The sequence below is a fragment of the Podarcis cretensis genome, assembly GCF_951804945.1.
Source record: "Podarcis cretensis genome assembly, chromosome: 13".
Classification (NCBI taxonomy): Eukaryota; Metazoa; Chordata; class Lepidosauria; order Squamata; family Lacertidae; genus Podarcis; species Podarcis cretensis.
The window spans coordinates 44,642,026-44,661,809 of NC_137182.1; the positions used below are offsets into that span (position 1 = coordinate 44,642,026).

Genomic DNA, 19,784 nt, shown 5'->3' on the forward strand with positions numbered 1-19,784 from the left:
TGTGGCGAGGATCAGCAGATAGCTGCAATTAAAAAACCGGCCACATTACCTGTAAGACGCATAGTAATGAGCTTCGGTGACACAGAACTCGCAATGGGCACTGAGCAGCCTTCCGAAAAGTGATTACTCCTAAATATATACAAAGGATTATAACCCCCAAAGCAGAAAGAAGAAAGTAGAAGGGAAATAGCCGTGCAACGAAAAGAGCGGGGGGGGGGGCAGAGAGAGGAGGTGCAGGGGGGTCTGCATGATTTTTTTCCGTGGGGGGGGGAGGCAATGCAAGACATTAAAGTGGGGGAAAGCAGGCTACTTTCTCACATACACACAAACTGAGGAAAAATAGTGGCTGTACACAGGGCTGGATTTAGGTTTGATGAGGCCCTAAGCTATGAAGGTAATGGGGCCCTTTATATGCCCAGCTGTCCTTTGTCAACCACAAATTGTCACTGGTTTTTGTGTGTTGAATATATGCTGTATGGCAATTTATGGACCGAATAGGTATCGAAAGCCATTTGCACATAACAAGATATGTATTTTATCAAAGTTTTTTTTCCTTTAAATTTTTTGGGGGCCCCAAAGAGAGTGGGGCCCTAAGCTATAGCTTGTTTAGCTTATATGTAAACCCGGCACTGGCTGTACATATTATTCCATGGGGAAATGAATGGGTCAATTGGGGGGCTGGGGATCTGTATTGGTTTGTTACATAAAATCAGTTTGATCTAGATACATAATAGCGCGTGTGCATTCTGCCTCAGTTTTTGAGGTTTTGCAAATGCTACAACTTTAGTCTTCTGGGAGGGGGCGGAATCTGAGGTTTATCGTTGCGGGGGTGGGGATTACAGGGACACACTGCTCGGTAGGAGCCCAACTCTTAGGGGACGAGGTCCCTTCGCCTCCCTCCTCCCCAATAAAACATTTGAGGGGGCCGCCCCAAAGTTGATGGGCACTGCCATTCAAACAGTGTGCGTGTGCTGCGTCTTGTGGTCGATTATGCGGGGTGGGGCTTACCTTGCCGCCCCCCAATATGTTATACAAGTGAGCACCACTGCACTGCTCAGACGTCTCTGAGAAGGAGCCAATCGACGGGTGCTTCTCCCTTGCTTAAAACCCATCTTTTCTTCCTAGTGGGAAGATGCAGGTGCGAGAGAGAGAAAGAAAGAGGGAGGAAGGGAGGGACTGATGATGGAGAGATGGAGAGATGCTGGAGCCTGGGCCCTCTCTCTCCCTCCTTCCCTCCCTTCTCCATCCGGCCCCTCCAAAGCGAAAGTCCGTCCCCCAGCGGCGGTGTCGCCGTGACGACCGCGCCGTGGCCCCGCCTCCCCGCTCGCCTCGCATCCTGGCTCCCTCCTGCCGTGGTCCGGTGCCAGGGCGTCCGTCCAGCCGCCCGCCTGTCCCATCCATCCATCCCTCCATCCTTTCCCCCCATCCTTTCCTCCCTGCCCAGGGCCCCGGGCTCCGGCCGCGGGGACAGCTCCCAGGCTGGAAGAAGGGCAGCCTGGAAGGGGGGTACGGCCATGGAGGAGGGGGCCTCGAGCCGGGCAGCCCCGGAGGAGGAAGAGGCTGCCGCCGCCGCCGCCGCCGCCCCCAACCCCTTCGTCCACGAGCTGCAGTTGACCCGCCTGCAGAAAGTCAAGGTGAGCTGCGGCGGCGGCGGCGACGAGCGAGGGAGGCTCCCCGCACCCAACGCGCGTTTTTCCGACGGGGCGGGCGGAGCGCAAGGGCGCGCCCGGGGGAAGGGAACAGCGGGGAGATGTAGCTGGACGTCGAGGGGTGGAAATATAGGGAGCCGCGGCGCTCGGTCGGTTCTCTCTGGAAATGTGGGGTGCCGGGGTGGCGTCGTCTAGGGAAGAACAGTCCCCTATTGGGGGACGGAGTTGCTGTGTGGGGTGTTTGGGTTTTCCCCTACGGGTGGGGGCAGCGCTCCGTGGGTCGAAGATGTGGGGCTTTCTCTGAAGTGGCCTTGCTCGGCTGTGGGTCTCCTGGAAGTGAAGGGCGCTTGGAGGGGAGGCCCGTGGGCCATCCGAGGAGACCCCTGGAGGGGGCGTTTTGGTGGAGTTTTAGTGGTCTTGGCAGGGTTGTTGTTTTAAAACTGCGGGCGATCTGTTCGTGCCTCCGTGGGCTGTCCTGTAGGAACTGCAGCGCATATGGGGGCTGGTGCGATTTCTTGATGGGTCTCGCAGGGAGTCTTCCCTCCCCCATCCCCAGGTAGCATTTGATTTTATGGAGCTTGACTTATCTTTTTTTTTGGGGGGGGGGTGATTCTGTTGCTATGGTGTGCCTTTAGAAATGAAAGAGAGTTTTGCCAAGCTACGGGTTGCCTTATATAGGTCTTCTGGAGTTGGGATGCCCTTAGTGGAGCGGGGGGGGGGGGATGATGAGGGGGGGTACTATAGGGCTTTAAAGGTGATGACCAGTTGTATAAAAGGGTTTTTGTGCAGAGGACAAGGCATTTCTGGGTGGGTGGATGTGTCGGCGTGTGTGTGCAAGGTTTGCCTCCCAGATTTTTGCAGTTTTGGGGGTTCCAGCAGGAGTTTACTTTGAGCTCTGTGTGACACTGGGACCCATAGATTGCCGGAGTGTTTGTGTGTGTGTTTTTAAAGGGGGCTACTGTAGGCCTGTCATGATGATGGATGGGATTCCTCGAGGGACTGGAGTTTTAGCAGGGCGAGACAGCATGGAAGGGGGGTCCCGTATAAGAGGGCCAAGAATAGGTCCAGAAGAAGCGCCAAGGGGGTCCAGAAGATCCTAGGGATTCCTCTCCAGCAGGATCTCTGCAGAGCCTCTAAGCTGTTGGACAGGCGCCGTTTGTTTCAGAGAGGCAGCAGCAGATTCGGGAGTGCTTTATAGGGTCAGGAAAGGGCAAGGGCTTTGTGGGGGCCGCTGCAATGCATTGTGGGTGATTATGCAGTCCTTAGCGAGCGACAAGGTTGCTGTAGGGTCTGCCCCCTCTCCCCAAACAAGCAGGGCAAGTTTTACACATGCAGAAAAGACCTGGCCCCAAACCACTGAGGACAAAAAGTGGTAGAATAGAGGATTTCTATATAGAGCAAGTGCATGATGCCTCCTTATGAGGGTCACTTTTTTTTGGGGGGGGGGGGTTCCCTCTTGGCTTTTGGAGAAAGGAGAATTAAAGTCAAAGTGATGACTATCTGCTGCTTCCCCCTTTTTTGCTTTAGCCATGCGGCATTGTTGAAGGGGGGTGCGGAGGAGAAAAGGGAGGCAGTGGAGAATGACTGAGAGGCCTATTGAAGCAGGAGTGCTGTGTGTCTGTCTTTCCAGGGGTTGCTGCACCGGGCTTGGATCTTGGTGCACCCCCATAGCGGGGGGGGGGGGGGAGAGACAGAGAGAAAGAAGCCCGGTGGTTGGATTACACCGGCAGTGTGGCCCAAAAAAAGCAATACCACAGAGCGAAGGCAGCAGCAACTGATCTCTTCTTCCACCCCCACCACAAGCAGCCCTTGCCGTTTGCTGTCTTCCTAGTTCTGCTTCCGTGACTCTGTATTATCTCTCGCAATTGTTAAGCCTCTCCTTGGCAACAACAGGGACTGTTTGGAGGGCGAGGGCAGGTGCCCCTCTTCCTCACATCCAGCTTTGCTGGCCTTTATTCTTCTTAGCCTTGGCATGAAACCCCCCTGCCCCTTCTCCCCTCCCCACGGTGGTGGGTCGTATGCCCACTCCCCAGTATGCAAGCTCCCCCTGCCATCCTGCCCTGCAATAACTCTTTTATTATTCTATTGCTGAGTCCTCCTCCTCCTTCTCTCCTCCCTCCACTACCCGCCTGCCGCCTGGTGCTAAATATTCCCATTTGTGCTTGTCAGCTGGACAGATTTAAACTGAATTTTCCAGTTCCCATAGCGCTGAGAGTGCAGAGACACGATTCCCAAATTATATGTATAAACACACACACACATATCTATATATAAACCATCAAACATACATAAACAAACAGACACACTTCCATTTATTTCACTGTAGCTTAGAACTGTAGTTGGAAGGGCCCCCCAAGAGATATTTAGTACAACCCCCTGCAATGCAGGAATCTTCTCCCGGCATGGGGATCAAACCCATGGCCCTGAGGTTAAAAGCCTCATGCTCTACTGACGGAGCTATCCCAGCTTAAGGCAGGGGAGAGGAACATGAGGCCCCTGTGAGTCGGATGTGGCCCTTGAGAGATCTGTGGCCCCAGCTTCACACCCTGAGGGTCTATGTCAGGGCAGAACAAGTCCTTGATCTCTGTTAAGGCCACTTGGTTGTCTGGATGGGAGATAAGAGAAGGGTTTGTTGTTATTTAGTCGTTTAGTCGTGTCCGACTCTTTGTGACCCCATGGACCAGAGCACGCCAGGCACTCCTGTCTTCCACTGCCTCCCGCAGTTTGGTCAAACTCATGCTGGTAGCTTCGAGAAGGGTAAAGGTAAAGGTAAGGGTACCCCTGCCCGTACGGGCCAGTCTTGACAGACTCTGGGGTTGTGCGCCCATCTCACTTAAGAGGCCGGGGGCCAGCGCTGTCCGGAGACACTTCCGGGTCACGTGGCCAGCGTGACATCGCTGCTCTGGCCAGAGCCAGAGCCGCACACGGAAATGCCGTTTACCTTCCCGCTGGTAAGCGGTCCCTATTTATCTACTTGCACCCGGAGGTGCTTTCGAACTGCTAGGTTGGCAGGCGCTGGGACCGAGCAGCGGGAGCGCACCCCGCCGCAGGGATTCGAACCGCCGACCTTTCGATCGGCAAGCCCTAGGCGCTGAGGCTTTAACCCACAGCGCCGTATGTTTGTAGAAATCTACCTAAGGAAGGGCAGTAATATTTACACTTGTCGTCCCCACTCACTTTTGCTTCTGTCCCTGCCTGCCCGCCCAGTGGCATTGGTCCTTCACGTTGAAATGAGGTTCCCCCACCCAGTTTAAGGGCTGGGGGTACAGAAGGAAAAGAGAGCCTTGCTGTAGGACAGGGGTCAGCAAACTTTTTCAGCAGGGGGCCAGTCCACTGTCCCTCAGACCTAGTGGGGGGCCGGACTATATTTTGAAGGGGGGGGGAGAGAACGAATTCCTATGCCCCACAAATAACCGAGAGATGCATTTTAAATAAAAGCACACATTCTACTTATGTAAAAACAGCAAGAAGGCCCCACAAATAACCCAAAGGTGCATTTGAAATAAAAGGGCATATTCTACTCATGTAAAAACACACTGATTCCTGGACCATCCGCAAGCTGGATTGAGAAGGCGATTGGGCCGGATCCAGCCCCCCAGGCCTTAGTTTGCCTACCCCTGCTGTAGGAAGAGCTGGTAGCCCAGTGGCAGAGAATATGGTTACATGCAGAAGGCAACAGGGTCAACCTTTGGCATCTTCAGGTTAGATGGGGGTGGGGAAGGGGACTCCTAGTCTGAAACCGAAGAGCCACTGCCAGTCAGTGTAGGCTGAGTGGAGTTTGATGGACCAATGCCTTGACTCAGTGTAATCATGTTTCCTGCGTCGTTCTAATGCACCTATCTTCTATGTGTTTACAAAGTTTGCAAAGAGGTAGGAAGGCAGATCCCTGCCCTAAGGCCAGCAATGCAGAACAGCCATCTCTAGCCAGATGTTTTGGACCATTGGTCTTCAGCTGTCGTGTTGGGACCAGCGTTCGAAATTCGATAGGTGCATTTTGCATCTTGGCTATCAGCCACTTGAGACCAAGTGAGGGATGGTCCAGGTGCCAGGATGTTTTCTGACGTCTCCACCATCTGGAGGTGCATGCCTGGGGATCCTTGGGTCTTGGCTGTTTCCGCACACTAGCAACGCATCCTGTAGAAGTCTATCCGTTATATTTTATCTGCACCATCAGAATGAATTTCAGGAACCAAAAAGTCGTATTGAAAAATACAACCTTTGAGCCATCTGGCACAAAAATGGCAACTAGGCAATCCATGTTGGCGACCGTAATCCTGGTTTAAGGAGCCATTTGGCACCTAGATTATATATTTGAATTTCTAACACTGGTTGGGACCCACTACTGGGGTCAACTCAAGGCCTGATCTAACGTGAGCATCAAAAAAGGAGAATTTGGTTCCCAAATGCATGTTTTGGGTTAATTCAGGATCTTTGGCTTGAAAGTGAGAGAGAGAGAGAGAGTGAGTGTTTGGATTTGATATCCCGCTTTATCACTACCCGAAGGAGTCTCAAAGCGGCTAACATTCTCCTTTCCCTTCCTCTGTGAGGTGAGTGGGGCAGAGAGACTTCAAAGAAGTGTGACTAGCCCAAGGTCACACAGCAGCTGCATGTGGAGGAGCGGAGATGCAAACCCGGTTCCCCAGATTACGAGTCTACCGCTCTTAACCACTATATCACACTGGCTCTCATTGTGAAAAATGCTGAAAACTACTGTTTTTGGACTGCAACACCCACCAACCTTGACCATTAGACATGCTGTTCAGAGTCTGATGGGAATTGTAGTCCCAAACATTTTGAGTGGGGGCAAGTTGGGAAAGACTGGTCTGAGGTGCGGCAGACAGAAAACAGCAGAAGGGACAGGAAATGGAGGGACAATGTGCCATTATTTCAGTTCCCAGTTATTTGGCTTAAATAACAATTGGGTATGAGTATTAGGAGGTTGTGAGAAAAGCTTCATGGAAAAAGTGGAATTTTTGAGGTGGAATTTGATGGAATATAGAGTCCAAAATTCTCTCTCCTCCCCCCGCAATGAAAATACAGTGGTACCTCAGGTTAAGTACTTAATTCGTTCCGGAGGTCTGTTCTTAACCTGAAACTGTTCTTAACCTGAAGCACCACTTTAGCTGTGCCGCCGGAGCACGATTTCTGTTCTCATCCTGAAGCAAAGTTCTTAACCTCAATCACTATTTCTGGGTTAGCGGAGTCTGTAACCTGAAGCGTATGTAACCTGAAGCGTATGTAACCTGAGGTACCACTGTATAACTGAAATGGCAGGTGCATAAGGAATGAACACTGTCTTTCATGGCTAATCTCAACCAGATCAGACCCCCATTAGTGCATATGGGGCGGGAAACCACTGTCCCAACTTCATAATTGCGCATTGGTGGGGTCTGAGCAACTCTCTAGGAAAGTGATCTTGAGGTCATGGAGATCAGGCAATGAACGCAACAGCGAAAAGGGCAAATTCCCTGCTATGGGATTATTAGAGAAAGATCTGAAAATAAAACAGGCGGTATTGTAATGCGTTTATACAGGCCAGCCACATTTGGAACACTGCTGGAACAGGGGGACAGAAATTATCAAAGCTGGAGGGGGGGAGAAAGAGATGGACAGAAAGAGAGAGAGACAGAGAGCGAGCACATCATTCCATACAGAAAGGGTAAAGCATTGGGGCTTTTGCATTAGGAAAAAATGACTCAGGTGAAAGGAAGTGGCAATGTTAAGATTTTCTAAGAGAGATAGAGTGGCCTGGTTTTCAGAGGGCCTTCCTCTAGCTCAGCCTTCCCCAGCTAGCACCTTCCGGATGTTGTGAGGTTCCCAGCTCCCATCAGCCCCAGCTAACGTGGCCAGTGAGCAGGGATGGTAGGAGCTGCAGTCGATCAATACCTGGAGGGCAACAGGTTCGGGGGAGGCTGCTCTCTTTGCAAGTGGCTTCAGCATGAAGAGCAATCTGGTCCAAGTCTGGATTAAAGATCCTTAAGGAAGTGAGAGCAGGAGAAGCCTGGGCACTGCCCATCAGCAGCTAGCAGCAGACAGCAGATTCATGCAGGTCGCATGGTCCTATGATTTTTCCCTTACTCTTTCAAAATACTAGAACTAAGAGTCACCCAATAAAGTTAATGGGCAGCAGAATTGGGACAGACACCTTGCACCTGAATTGAGAAAATTGAGAAATATGATGAGATGTGGATCCACCCCACTGTTGGAAGAGGGCGCTGCACTGGATCATCGGCCTGATCCAGCCAGTCTCTCCTTCTGGCCTTCACTTCTCGCATGCTTCATCCTGGGAGTTTTGATTTAATTTCCAAAATGAACAGCTGCTGGGATGCCGATCTGCCTGGGAGCCATTTATTGTGTGACCTGGAAGGTCCTGTTTCGTTCTAAATCCTCAGTCTGTCAGGCCTTCCTGTGGATGCTGTTAGGCACTGAAGGGTAGCAGGGCGGGGACTGAATTAAATCGGCGATTTAGATTATGATTCAAATCACTAAATGAGGGAGAAGCCGGCTTAAATCAAGTTTTCCAATGGTAATCCATATATATTCTTATTTTTATTTTTTAAAAGATGCATATTGATTGGTTAATCTAATCCCTAAAGCCCGTTGACAGTTAAATATGCAGGTGAAATTGCAAGGAGAAGGTGCACTAACAGAGAGCAGACTTCCTCTTTCATTTCTCCCATATTGAGTCACACTCCTGCTATGCAAACCGAAATCCAGAGTAGCTAAAGCATTAAAAACACAACTCCCTGTAGCTTTTGTCTGTTTCGAGACAAAGGGCCCCGAATCAAGGGGAGAGCTGCTTGTTTTATGCGTTCAGAAGACATAAAGGAAACGTCCTTGTTTGCTTACAGAGAGTAAATATTCACAATTTGAGAACTGAGCAAATTGCAGGATTCAGGTTGAATGACATTGTGTAAAAAAATGGGAGCATGCAAGTTCTGCCCGGGCAGGAAATATCTCCCAGTGCCGGAAGGTGCAATGATTTGTGAGTCCCCAGTATGGAGCCCATGATAACAAAGCCCTATGTGATCAGTTCCTGCCATATTTAGAGTGCTTGATCTCAAGCCTGGAGAGTGTGCTCACACCCACACTGTGTATTTAAAGCACATGGCTTCCCACAAATGAACTCTGGGAACCGTAGTTTGTTAGGGGCACCGGGCTTTGTGGGTGTATACTATAGTTCCCAGGATTGCTTGAGAGAAGCTGTGACTGTTGATGTGCTATAAATGCGCCTTAAATGGTGTGGATGGTTAGTTAAGGAAGTGCAGGGAGGACTATTTCTTTTACTGTACATCTTCTTTCTGACAGTAAGAGCTGTTCGACAGTGGAACTGTCTCCCTCGGGAGGTTGTGGACTCCCCTTCCTTGAAGGCTTTTAAGCAGGGGTTGTATGGCCATTTGCCATGGATGCTGTCAGGGAACTGCCATCAGGGCCAGAGGGAGAGAGCGGGCTCCAGAGGGATTCCAGAGAGCGTCCCGGGATGGGGAGAGGCAGCCCATCTTCTGGGGAAGGGAATCAGCGTAGCACCAGTGGAGAAGGGGGGCAGATGGGGGAATTGGCGAGGCGGTCCCATGACTCCTCGCCGGGGACCAGCGGGGAGAGCACGGGTCCTCCGCTGCCCACACCCTCCTTGCGCAGAAGGCTTCCACGCAGGGAGAGTAGGCGGAGACTAGGCGTCAAAGAGCTTCTTTGCTGGAAGAAGTTCAAGAAACGCCCACTGACGGATTCTGCCAGCGACTGAGACAGCCACGGGCAAGTGGCTGTCCGGACAGAAAAGGTTCACTCAGGCAACCCAGCCAAGTGTGGCGCCGGTTTACGCACGAGCAACCCTTAGAACCATTACAGATGCTTTAGCTGAGATCCCTGCACTGCAGGACTAGACGACCAGCTGATCCTTGGGATCCCTTCCAACTCTGCAATTCTAAGTCTATTATTCCTGCAGCCCTGAAAAGCCATTCTTGAGTGTCTGGGGAGCTCCTGAATTGAGTGGGGCGGGGGAAAAGATCAGAAACCAGGAAGACCAAGTATTCTTAAAAGACTGGACTAACTTTTTAATTTGTTTGAGAGGCCACTGTAAACAGCTGAAATCATTGGCAGGAACACATGACACTTGTAAAGTAACACGAATTTTTGATTCTATGAGCATATAATAGATACCGTATGTTCTGGTGTACAAGACGACTTTTTATCCCTGGAAAATCACCCCAAAAGTCGGGGGTCGTCTTATACGCCAGGTATACACGTTGGGAAGGAGGAGAGGGAGCCGGTGAGCAGAGGCGCCCCTTCTGCCGTCGCTCCTCCTCCCTCCCCACAGAAGGGGACGTGGAAAGTCCTTCCGGGCGCGGCGCTCGCTCGCTCGCTCGCTCGCCCGCCCGCCAAACGCCTCACCTCGGGCTGCTGCTGCTGCGACGGCAGAGGCAGCGGAGGGGTGCGGGTTCTGTCCCTGGCGGCGCTCAAACTCTATAACTCTAAAACTCTAAAATTGAACAGCAAAAGTTGGGGGTCGTCTTATACGCCCAGTCGCCTAATACACCGGAATCTACGGTAGATTAAAGTAAAAGATGCAGAAATTAAATTTAGAAATGGAACCCATGAAGGGAAGGGAAGAGGTCTGAAGGTTCAAAAGAACCCTTTTTAAAATTTTGAAATAGTTATGTTTGTTGTGCACAACTTTTATGTCAAACTAATTTAAAAAATATTTTAAAAAAATGAATTGGGTGGGGTGGGGATCAGGATCAGATCAGGAGGCAGGAAATTTTCCTTTCTTGAACTTCCTTAACTTATTTTACCACCCAAGCCTGATTTTGGAACAATTTCTCCCCGAGCAGCAATCCCCATTCCATACCCCTCCTTCATTGTTCAGGAGGGCCCAGCCCCATCATGGGCTAGAAGGGAGGGGAAACTTATTTCACTTAATGTCTCTTAGGACCCAAGCCATTTTTCCCCATGACTCTTTATCGCACCCCTTGGCCCAGTGGCCTGATTTGGACATGCATTTCATAGCTTGCTAAGCCATTGTTGAGCACCTCCTCTGTGGCAGCATTCTGATCCTCCATGGCTTAAACTACAGCTTCCTCTTATGTCCAAAATGGGGAACTGGGGTTTAGGTTATGATTCTTATTTTCACTTACCTGGAATAAGTCCCATCGGTCTTGCATCTCAGCAGACATTCATAGGATTGGGCTGTGAATGCATGTTTACAGCTTGTCCAGGTGAGCATTCCTCCTGGTTTGCTCACACAAAGTTGATTTGAAGGTTAGATTATATTCCGCCTTTACTGATTAGTTTGCAGGGCGGATATACAACAGTGAACACTGGTTCTGGGTTGTCCTCATTTGCTTGTGGGGCATTCTTCCCTTTCGTTATTCATGGACCCCACACTTTTCCATGCATTTCGCGGTCGCTTTCCAAACATCACAGAGTCTGGTTCATTTTCTCAAAAAGTGAATTTGTTGCACTCAGGCGACAGGGCCACTTTCATTACACTGACCTAAATTTTCGGTTTGTGTTTGAATCCCTCCCACAAAATAGTAACAGTCCAAAGGGACTCATAGTCTCTGGTATGAGAACATCGCCTTCGATCTTGGCCCATGCGTGGCTTTGACTACGCATCTGCCCTTGGCCCATGGACTGAAATGCAACTGCTCCTACCTGTTTACGATCTAGCTGCCTGGACTCTTGCTAAGGTTTGAGGGAGGTTTTGCCATTGCTTGCTTCTCTCATCTTGTGGCAGTGAGTTCCATCTATGAACTCTGTGATGTGTTAGGAAATATGTCTCAAAGCTCCTGCTAGTGAGTTTCATTGGATGGTTCCTGATTGGTTGGTTTATTTAGACAATTTATATACGGCTTAAATACAGCCATCTCTTAGCAGCACACAGGGAGTGCCATACAATGCAAATAAAAACCTGTCAAATCTATAAAATCAGAATTTGGTTTAGCATGCCCACTGGACTGGGGGGTTGTGTGTTGAAGTTCTGTTTGCTTTTGTTTATTTCTTAATTGATGGTTGTGATTATTGCTTTGTTTATTATTTGAGTATGGAGTTTTCATTTTTAATTGATGTTAAAAGGAAAAGGGACCCCTGACAATTAAGTCCAGTGGCGAATGGGGTTGTGGCGCTCATCTCGCTTTAAAGGCTGAGGTAGCCGGCATTTGTCCGCAGACAGTTTTTCTGGGTCATGTGGCCAGCGTGACTAAGCCGCTTCTGGCGAAACCAAAGCAGTGCATGGAAACGCCGTTTACCTTCCCACCGGAGCAGTAACTATTTATCTACTTGCACTGTGTGCTTTCAAACTGCTAAGTTGGCAGGAGCTGGGACCGAACAACGGGAACTCACCCTGTCGCAGGGATTCGAACCGCCGACCTTTTGATCGGCAAGCCCAAGCGGCACAGTGGTTTAACCCACAGCGCCACCCACATCCTAAATTGATGTTACGTTATATGAAACATTAATGTGTTATATTATTCCCCCCCCCACACACACACATACTTTCCTTCCTAAGATATTATGTACAGTACTGTATGTCTTTTTCCTTAGTTGCCTTCGGGTTACTAGCAACTAATAAGTCGAATGAATGAATGAATGAATGGGATTTCTCAAAAAGTTTTCAGTAGTTGCTGGAAGTTCAGCAGGCCTGCCATGGAAGGCAATGCTGAATGCTCATTCTAGCATTATGAAGGAAAGAGAAAATGCCCAGTTCTCTTCTTGTTTCCCATTCCTGCCTTGCACATGTGGGGTGGAGGGGGAAGAAAACCACTTCAAAACAAAGGAATGTAGTAGCTTAAACCTGCTTGACTCACATCCTATTCTCTCTCCCCTTCTTGACCTCTCTGCAATCCAAACAGAAACGAGATCCCTGAGTCATTGTCCCTACCCACATTCTCAGTTTACTGCTGCCTTTTTTAAAAAAATCCTTCTTTGGGATCTGTGCAGTGCCGGAAGGCATGAAACGAGACCTTATTCACCACCGGGGAGAAGCTGCGCATGTCAACGTTTTCAGGCGGTTTGGAGACCTCCGGTTTAGAAATCCAGCTCAAAGCAAGGTCATTCCTGATGCTTTTCTGTCCATATATGGGACTATGAAAGAGTGGAGCACATTGGAACAGGTGCTTCCAAACCGTGTTCCGCAAGCTTCCTTCAGGTGATCTGAGGAGTGTCTGTGGATTCGTGGCTGAAGGCAGGGGAGAGAGCACACCCATTGCATTTAATATACATACTGATTTTTGACTGCTTCTTTTTTTTTTATTTTGTTGCACTGAAATCCAAATTCTGTTGAAATCAATAAAATACAATATATAAATGGCAATAAAAAACACAATTGAAAATCATACAGCATCTAGCACAGAATGTTATGATTTGCTACAACAGGCAAAAAAAAGAAGGAGAAATAGTTCAGTGGTCTGTGCAGACACTCCACAATTTTTAGATGGGGTGTGAGGGGGCAAGTTTGGAGACCACTGCTTTAGAATCCTTTGCAGTGTTCAGGGGTTCCATAGCAAGCATTTAGGGTGGGGGTTCTCGGGCTCAGAGACTGAATGCTATTTATCAGGCCCTCAGGATGCTCCCAGACCATGCCCCCCCCCCCCGTCCTCCTCCACATCCCCCCCCCCAAGTGCTTTGGCTTGACTGAAATGTGTCCTTGAACTTTAAGTAACTCTTCTTGCTTTTCTGGATGGGAGGATAGGGATGGGTTTGTTTAGAAGAGAGAGAAAAGACATTTGTTTGCCTGGAATGTCAGCCGTTGTACAAAGCGAAGACAGAGAACCTGTGAGCCTTTAGATCAGTATTTCCCCAACTTGAGTCTCAAGCTGTTTTTTTGGACTACAATTCCCATCATCCCTGACTACTGGCCCTGCTATACTTAGAGATGATAGGAGTTGTAGTCTAGCAAGACCCAAGTTTGGGAAATCCTTCTCTCGAGGTTGCTGGACTCCCAACTCCCATCAGCCTCTAGCCAGCATAACCAAGGGTCTGGGATGATAGGAGATGTAGTCCAACCATGTCTGTAGGGTGCCACGTTTCTCATCCCTGGTACACAGGTTAAGAGTCACATCCATTGTGCTACGTCCTGCCCCTTTGGCCCTTGGCTACACCCACCACTGATATGTGCCCACTGTATCTCTTAACAATTTATTCCTTTTCTTTTTGTCTGCATCTGCACTGGGTGTGACTAGGTCACTTGGTCAAACCCAATGTAGCAGTGGTCTCAGAAAAGCCCATTCATGGAAGAGTCTGGCTGCTGCAACCCTGTATGAGTCACTGCCCTGGGCTCATTTCTACCCATTCAGGGGGCCTCACTCAGGACGCATACAGAAGCACGGCTCCACTGAGAACGGCAATTCCTTTCTTTTTCATACTCTAAAAGTAAAACCCTTAGGAGGGGGGCTGTTAAGCGTTCCTCTCCTTTTATTAAATAACGATTTCTGCGTGTTGTCTGACATTTGGAAAAGCACGGCTTTATTTATCCTCCGCCCGTGCTGCTTCTGCCTTGCTGAATGCTTATTTGCCACCTGCTCCTTTCCAAAGATTGCTCTTCCATTGAACACACGCTGTAGATTTTACCGAGCTCCTTCTCTTACACACAAACACACCTGTCTCCTGCCAGATTTATTGCTGCAGATCTGCCCACTGTCCTGCAACCCTGGTACCATTCCATGCCTGGTACCATGCCTGCTTCTCCTGCATGCCTTCCCGTTGCCCCCCTCCAAGCTTCCCCTCATTTCCCCTTCCCATCCTTCAGCCCTCGCAGGCTCCTTCCCTCCTTCCCGTAAACAACGCAGGCACTTCCCAGGGGAAAGGTTACTAGCGGTCAGTGCAGCGCAAGTTCTTTGGGGGGTATTTATGTCCAGAGAGGCCCGAGAGGGGAGTCCAGAGTGGGACCAGCTTCTCTGCAAGCCAGGAATTCCAGAGCAACGGCCACTGGGACACGGGGTAGGGTTGTTTCCTCCTGTGGCTGGTTTGTGAGAACAGCCGCCAGTGTGATCACACAATATTAGCCTGATTCTTTTAATAGTGGGCTGGCCAGCCTATGCTAGTTAACGGATGGCTCATTTTAATTTGCAGGCTCACAATTTAAGGCTGCTCCTTTATTTATTTATTTTAATTTTGGGGTTTCCCCACCCTCTCGCTGATTATCATCATAGGGCAAGGAAAAGGCAATTCTAAAACAATATAGACTCCACAGGGAAGCTATTTTGTGTTCCGTTCCAAACCCTTCCCAAGGTCCCGTTATAAGGAGGTTAAAAGGGACACGGGTGGCTCTGTGGTCTAAACCACAGAGCCTCTTGGGCTTGCCAATCAGAAGGTTGGCCGTTCGAATCCCCTTGACAGAGTGAGCTCCCATTGCTCTGTCTCAGATTCTGTCAACCTAGCAGTTCAAAAGAACGCCAGTGCAAGTAGATAAATAGGTACCGCTGTGGCGGGAAGGTAAACGGCGTTTCCGTGTGCTCTGGTTTCCATCACGGTGTCCCGTTGTGCCAGAAGCATGCTGGCCACATGACCCAAAAAGCTGTCTGTGGATAAACGCCAGCTCCTTCGGCCTGAAAGCAAGATGAGCACCTCAAACCCATAGTCGCCTTTGACTGGACTTAGCCATCCGGGGTCCTTTACGTTTACCTTATAAAGAGGTTACTGTAATCTTTGCAGCTGGTTGATTTTTTAAAAGAGAATTGAATAAAGTACTCCTTGCCAACTTGCTCCCCCCACTCAAAAGGTTATGTACTCCCAACTCCATAACCAGTATGACCAAGGGTCAAGATGAGTTAATATATTTATTGCTGGAATAGCTCAGTCAGTAGAGCATTAGAATTTTAATCTCAGGAACGTGAGTTTGAGCCCCCTGTTGGGCAAAAGTCTCCTGCATTGCAAAGGTAGATGACCTTCAGCGTCCCTTCCAACTCGGTGCTTCTATGGTTCTATTGCATTTCTACCCCACCTTTTTCTCCAAGGAGCTCCAAGTGGCATACATGGTCCTTCCCCCTCCTCATTTAATTCCCACAACGACCCTATGCGGTAGGTTAGGGTGAACGGAAGTCACCCAGTGAGCTTCATGGCTAAGTGGAGATTTGAACCCGGGTCTCCCAAGTCCTAGTCTGCCACTCTAACCACTGCACTATACTGCCTTTGTTCAACTGTTCCAGACCTAAACCCACCTCTGACTCCCAAGCTGAAACTGGAGCCCCCTTTCATGTTTTCACTTTTGAGTCATACTTAATAGTGCACGCCATTAATCCCAAAACGGCAGTTCACTGAGCAACATACATACTGTTACTTCAGCATTACTAAATGAAAACTAGTCCTGCAGTGTGTCAGTGCCCAATTTGCCCTAATGGACCAGCCTTCGCTGATTTTGGGCTTTCCCACCCTTCTTCCTGGCAGAATGAGGTGGTAAAGCAGAGCTTTCCAAACTGTGTGTCACAACATGTTAGTGTGTCGGCTGCAGTGTGCAAGTGTATGGTGCGAAGGCTCCCTGTGCTCCTCCCAGAGTTAGAAAGGGGTTAGTTTAACCTCCGGTTTGCTAGTAAAACTGAATTGCTGTACCTCAGGTTAAGAACTTAATTCGTTCTGGAGGGCCATTCTAAACCTGAAACAGTTCTTAACATGAAGCACTACTTTAGCTAATGGGGCCTCCCGCTGCCGCCGCTGCACGATTTCTGTTCTCATCCTGAAGCAAAGTTCTTAACCCGAGGCACTATTTCTGGGTTAGCAGAGTCTGTAACCTGAAGCGTCTGTAACCTGAGGTACCACTGTACAGTGGTATCTTGGGTTACATACGCTTCAGGTTACAGACTCCGCTAACCAAGAAATAGTGCTTCAGGTTAAGAACGTTGCTTCAGGATAAGAACAGAAATCGTGCTCCGGCAGCGCGGCGGCAGCAGGAGGCCCCATTAGCTAAAGTGGTGCTTCAGGATAAGAACAGTTTCAGGTTAAGAACGGACCTCTGGAACGAATCAAGTACTTAACCCAAGGTACCACTGTATTGCGAAATGATGCGTGTCTAAAAAGTGTGTCACCAACACGAAAAGTTTGGAAAGTTCTGTGGCAAAGTCTCGAGGTTATAGAGTGAACTGTACCACTTTGGCTTTCAGGTGGAGAACTTAAACATCCCCCCTCCCCCAGTGCTAACCTCCCCAGCAACAATTCCCTGCAAGCTGAAGAGAGAAAAACGCTCACTCTGTCTTGTGCGGGTTTTCTGCTTATAGAGGAGTCTGTGAGCAGCGCAGGGAAGCATCAAAACAATGTGACCTGTCAGCTGCAGTTTCAGTGGTGCAGTCCGTTGTATCATCCTGCTCTGCTGCACGTGCTGAGCGAGGGCTGGATCCCACTGCGTTCAGGGGGTGCTTACCCTCAGGTTAGTGGTGCGGAGAACTGCAGCCTCAGGGCCAAAGCTCGACGCGACACCATTCGTGTAGTTAGCAATGGTGCCTTTGTCAGTAGATATATTGGGAGAGACAGACCTGAATGGAAAGGTTCTTGTTGTTTTTAAGCAACATCCTGCCTCTTCCTTTTGCCCTCTTCCTTTCTGTTTCATTCTTCACAAACTTTATACCATTTGGCTGTTGTGGGACTTGGGTGCATTTGCGCCAAAACTGTCTCGCATGCCTGGTCACTCGGTTCATGCTCTGTGTCTGTATTGAGTGGGGTTTGTATGGAGAAAATAAAGCTAATTTAGCTTGCGGGGAGGGGGGGGAAGGGGCAGGGGCAAGGGGCAGGGAATCTGGATGCTACTTTGGCTTTGCCTTGTAAGTATATGTCTTGTCTTGGATCTCCGGAAAGCACAGATTGCCTAAGATAATGACATACCCATCTTAAGTGCAATGCAGAAAAATACTTTCCTGGTTGCTCGTTCTGCCTTCTAGCCATGTGTTTGCAGGGAACAAGGGACAACTGCCATGAAAACAAAGAGTGTCTCTGTATACAGTGGTACCTTGGGTTACAGACGCTTCAGGTTACAGACACTTCAGGTTACAGACTCCGCTAACCCAAAAATAGTACCTCAGGTTAAGAACTCTGCTTCAGGATGAGAACAGAAATTGTGCAGCAGCAGCAGCGGGAGGCCCAATTAGCTAAAGTGGTGTTTGAGGTTAAGAACAGTTTCAGGTTAAGAACGGACATCCGGAACGAATTAAGTACTTAACCCAAGGTACCACTGTAAATGCATGGAGCTAAAACTATATGTACATTTTATTTATTATTATTATGGTTGTCAGCAATGCATTCCAGAAGCAAGGGCTCCCTCCAGACATTCTTTCCGTTGTGCATTCATGATTATTTGTGCTCATGATAGTATCAGAGTATCAGAGTATCAGAGTGACCCTGTTTTCAATAGCATTTGGTCCTGCAGAGGTTTCAGGGAGGACGTGACGCTTTGTTTCTAGTCAGCGCATGTCCCCATACCTCCCTGCTGAATTCCTGTAACTTTTCATACCACAAATGCTGCAGTTTATTTTTTGGTGGCGCTTTTGTTGCGCAATAGCACCGCAGGAGTGATCCTCTAAGCAGCAGTAGTGCAGTGCAGTTGAGGAAGGATTGCAGAACAAGAAATAACAGGGAACACTGTGTGGATAAATCCACCCCTAATTCACTACTATTGCAGATCGCCCAACACGGCACACAGAAAAACCGGGATGCTGTCTTCCGGGGCTGCACTCTTGTGTGAGATCGTGGCCCCGATAAAAGCACTTTTTCTGGGCACAGTGCCCCAAAACACACAGTTTGGGATGCTGCACAAGATTGCAGCCCTGGAAAATCACTTTTTTTTTGGGGGGGGGTGAGATTGCATCCCGAAATTGTGTGAGAGCACAGCTCCTAAATTGGCCGCCGTGCTGTCGTGGGAAAAAACAGTACGTTTTGGTTTGCCCGGGACAGTTGTGGGGTATGCTGTTGTGCAAATGACATGTTGCAGAATACATCTGCTTTAGAAGCACCAGTTTAGAGGGTCCCAAGTCCTATTGGGTTCAAATAAATGTGCATGGGATGGTTGCCTTACCAGTAAATTCTAGAGTGAGCCTCTGTTTCCTCCTCAAAAGTAAGCTCCACGTGGGAGTTCACTTCCTAGTAAGTTTGCAGAGGATCACAGGATTTAAGACCTATTAGGCACAATCAAATATACTTCAAAGTAAACATATAGGACTGTAACATATAGGACTGCATGCTAAATCAGTTAAATTTGTTTACACTAAAATATTAATGGAATAAGCATTTTGTTTCCCCCCGCTTTGTTAATAAAGGATGTACGTATTTGTCACAGTGGGAGCTATCTTAGAAGATGCATGCCATCCTATGTGAAATAGGGTGTTTTCAGGGGTGGGGGTTGCCTTTTCAGTGATGGAGCCTGCCACCTACAGATTTTTAAAGTTCTTTTATTAGAAACAATTATATAAAAAAATGTGTTGCCCTTTTAATCAAGAATGCTTTTATCAGAGTTAATTGAAAGGCTTTTCATGGGGGTTTCATCTAGCCAATTAATTAGCTAAACATTCCACCCTGCACTGAAGTCTGGAGTTCTTGCAGAAATTCTAAATCCAGTTTTGCAGTCTTATTTTATACCATTACAACAATCACTAGGGACTCTACAGACTCTCTCTCTCTCTCTCTCTCTCTCTCTCTCTCTCTCACTCACTCTCTCTCTCTCTCTCTCTCTCTCACACACACACACACACACACAAACACACACGCACAACACCAACACACTAATCATTAGTTCCATGATTGTGCCCCTGAAGTGTGGAATTTGTTGTTGTGCATAGCAAATTCAACATCTTGGGAATCTCTGCCTTAAGTTTTGTTGCTGTTTTGTTAAACAGAAATAAGTCTTCAGACCTTAAGACTTCAGAGAAACACTTTGGCTGAGCACGTATCTCACAAACTGGTAGCGGGAGGGCAGGTTGAGAAAGCAGATGCAGAATACATTTTTACGCTAAGGAAATATCCTGGAAACTCTTCTTAAATTGAATAACTAAGACCGGATTTCAGAATTCAGCTTCTCTGTTGGCAAAATGTGGAATTGCTCGCTCAGACAGACAGTTTTCATGAGGCTCTGTGGATTGTCCTTTTGTCAGCAAGCACGGAATCAGGCCAAAGAGGAGGAAGGATTGAAATCCAGTCATTACCGGGTTTCAAAGGGACAGATGA

At 48.7% G+C, this 19,784-nt stretch overlaps 1 protein-coding gene across 2 annotated transcripts in view; it reads left to right on the forward strand.

Annotated features, from left to right (window-relative positions):
• Nucleotides 1–1,314: 1,314 nt before the first annotated feature.
• The window catches only part of LPCAT4 (lysophosphatidylcholine acyltransferase 4), a 33,889-nt gene continuing 15,419 nt past the window's right edge, over nucleotides 1,315–19,784 (forward strand). The window contains exon 1 of one of the 2 annotated variants that reach the window (XM_079951580.1): nucleotides 1,315–1,634. In XM_079951580.1, coding sequence (XP_079807706.1) covers nucleotides 1,515–1,634 — 120 coding nt within the window. In that variant the 5' untranslated portion in view covers nucleotides 1,315–1,514. The remainder of the gene's footprint in view (nucleotides 1,635–19,784) is intronic. The other variant, XM_079951581.1, reaches the window with a different exon arrangement.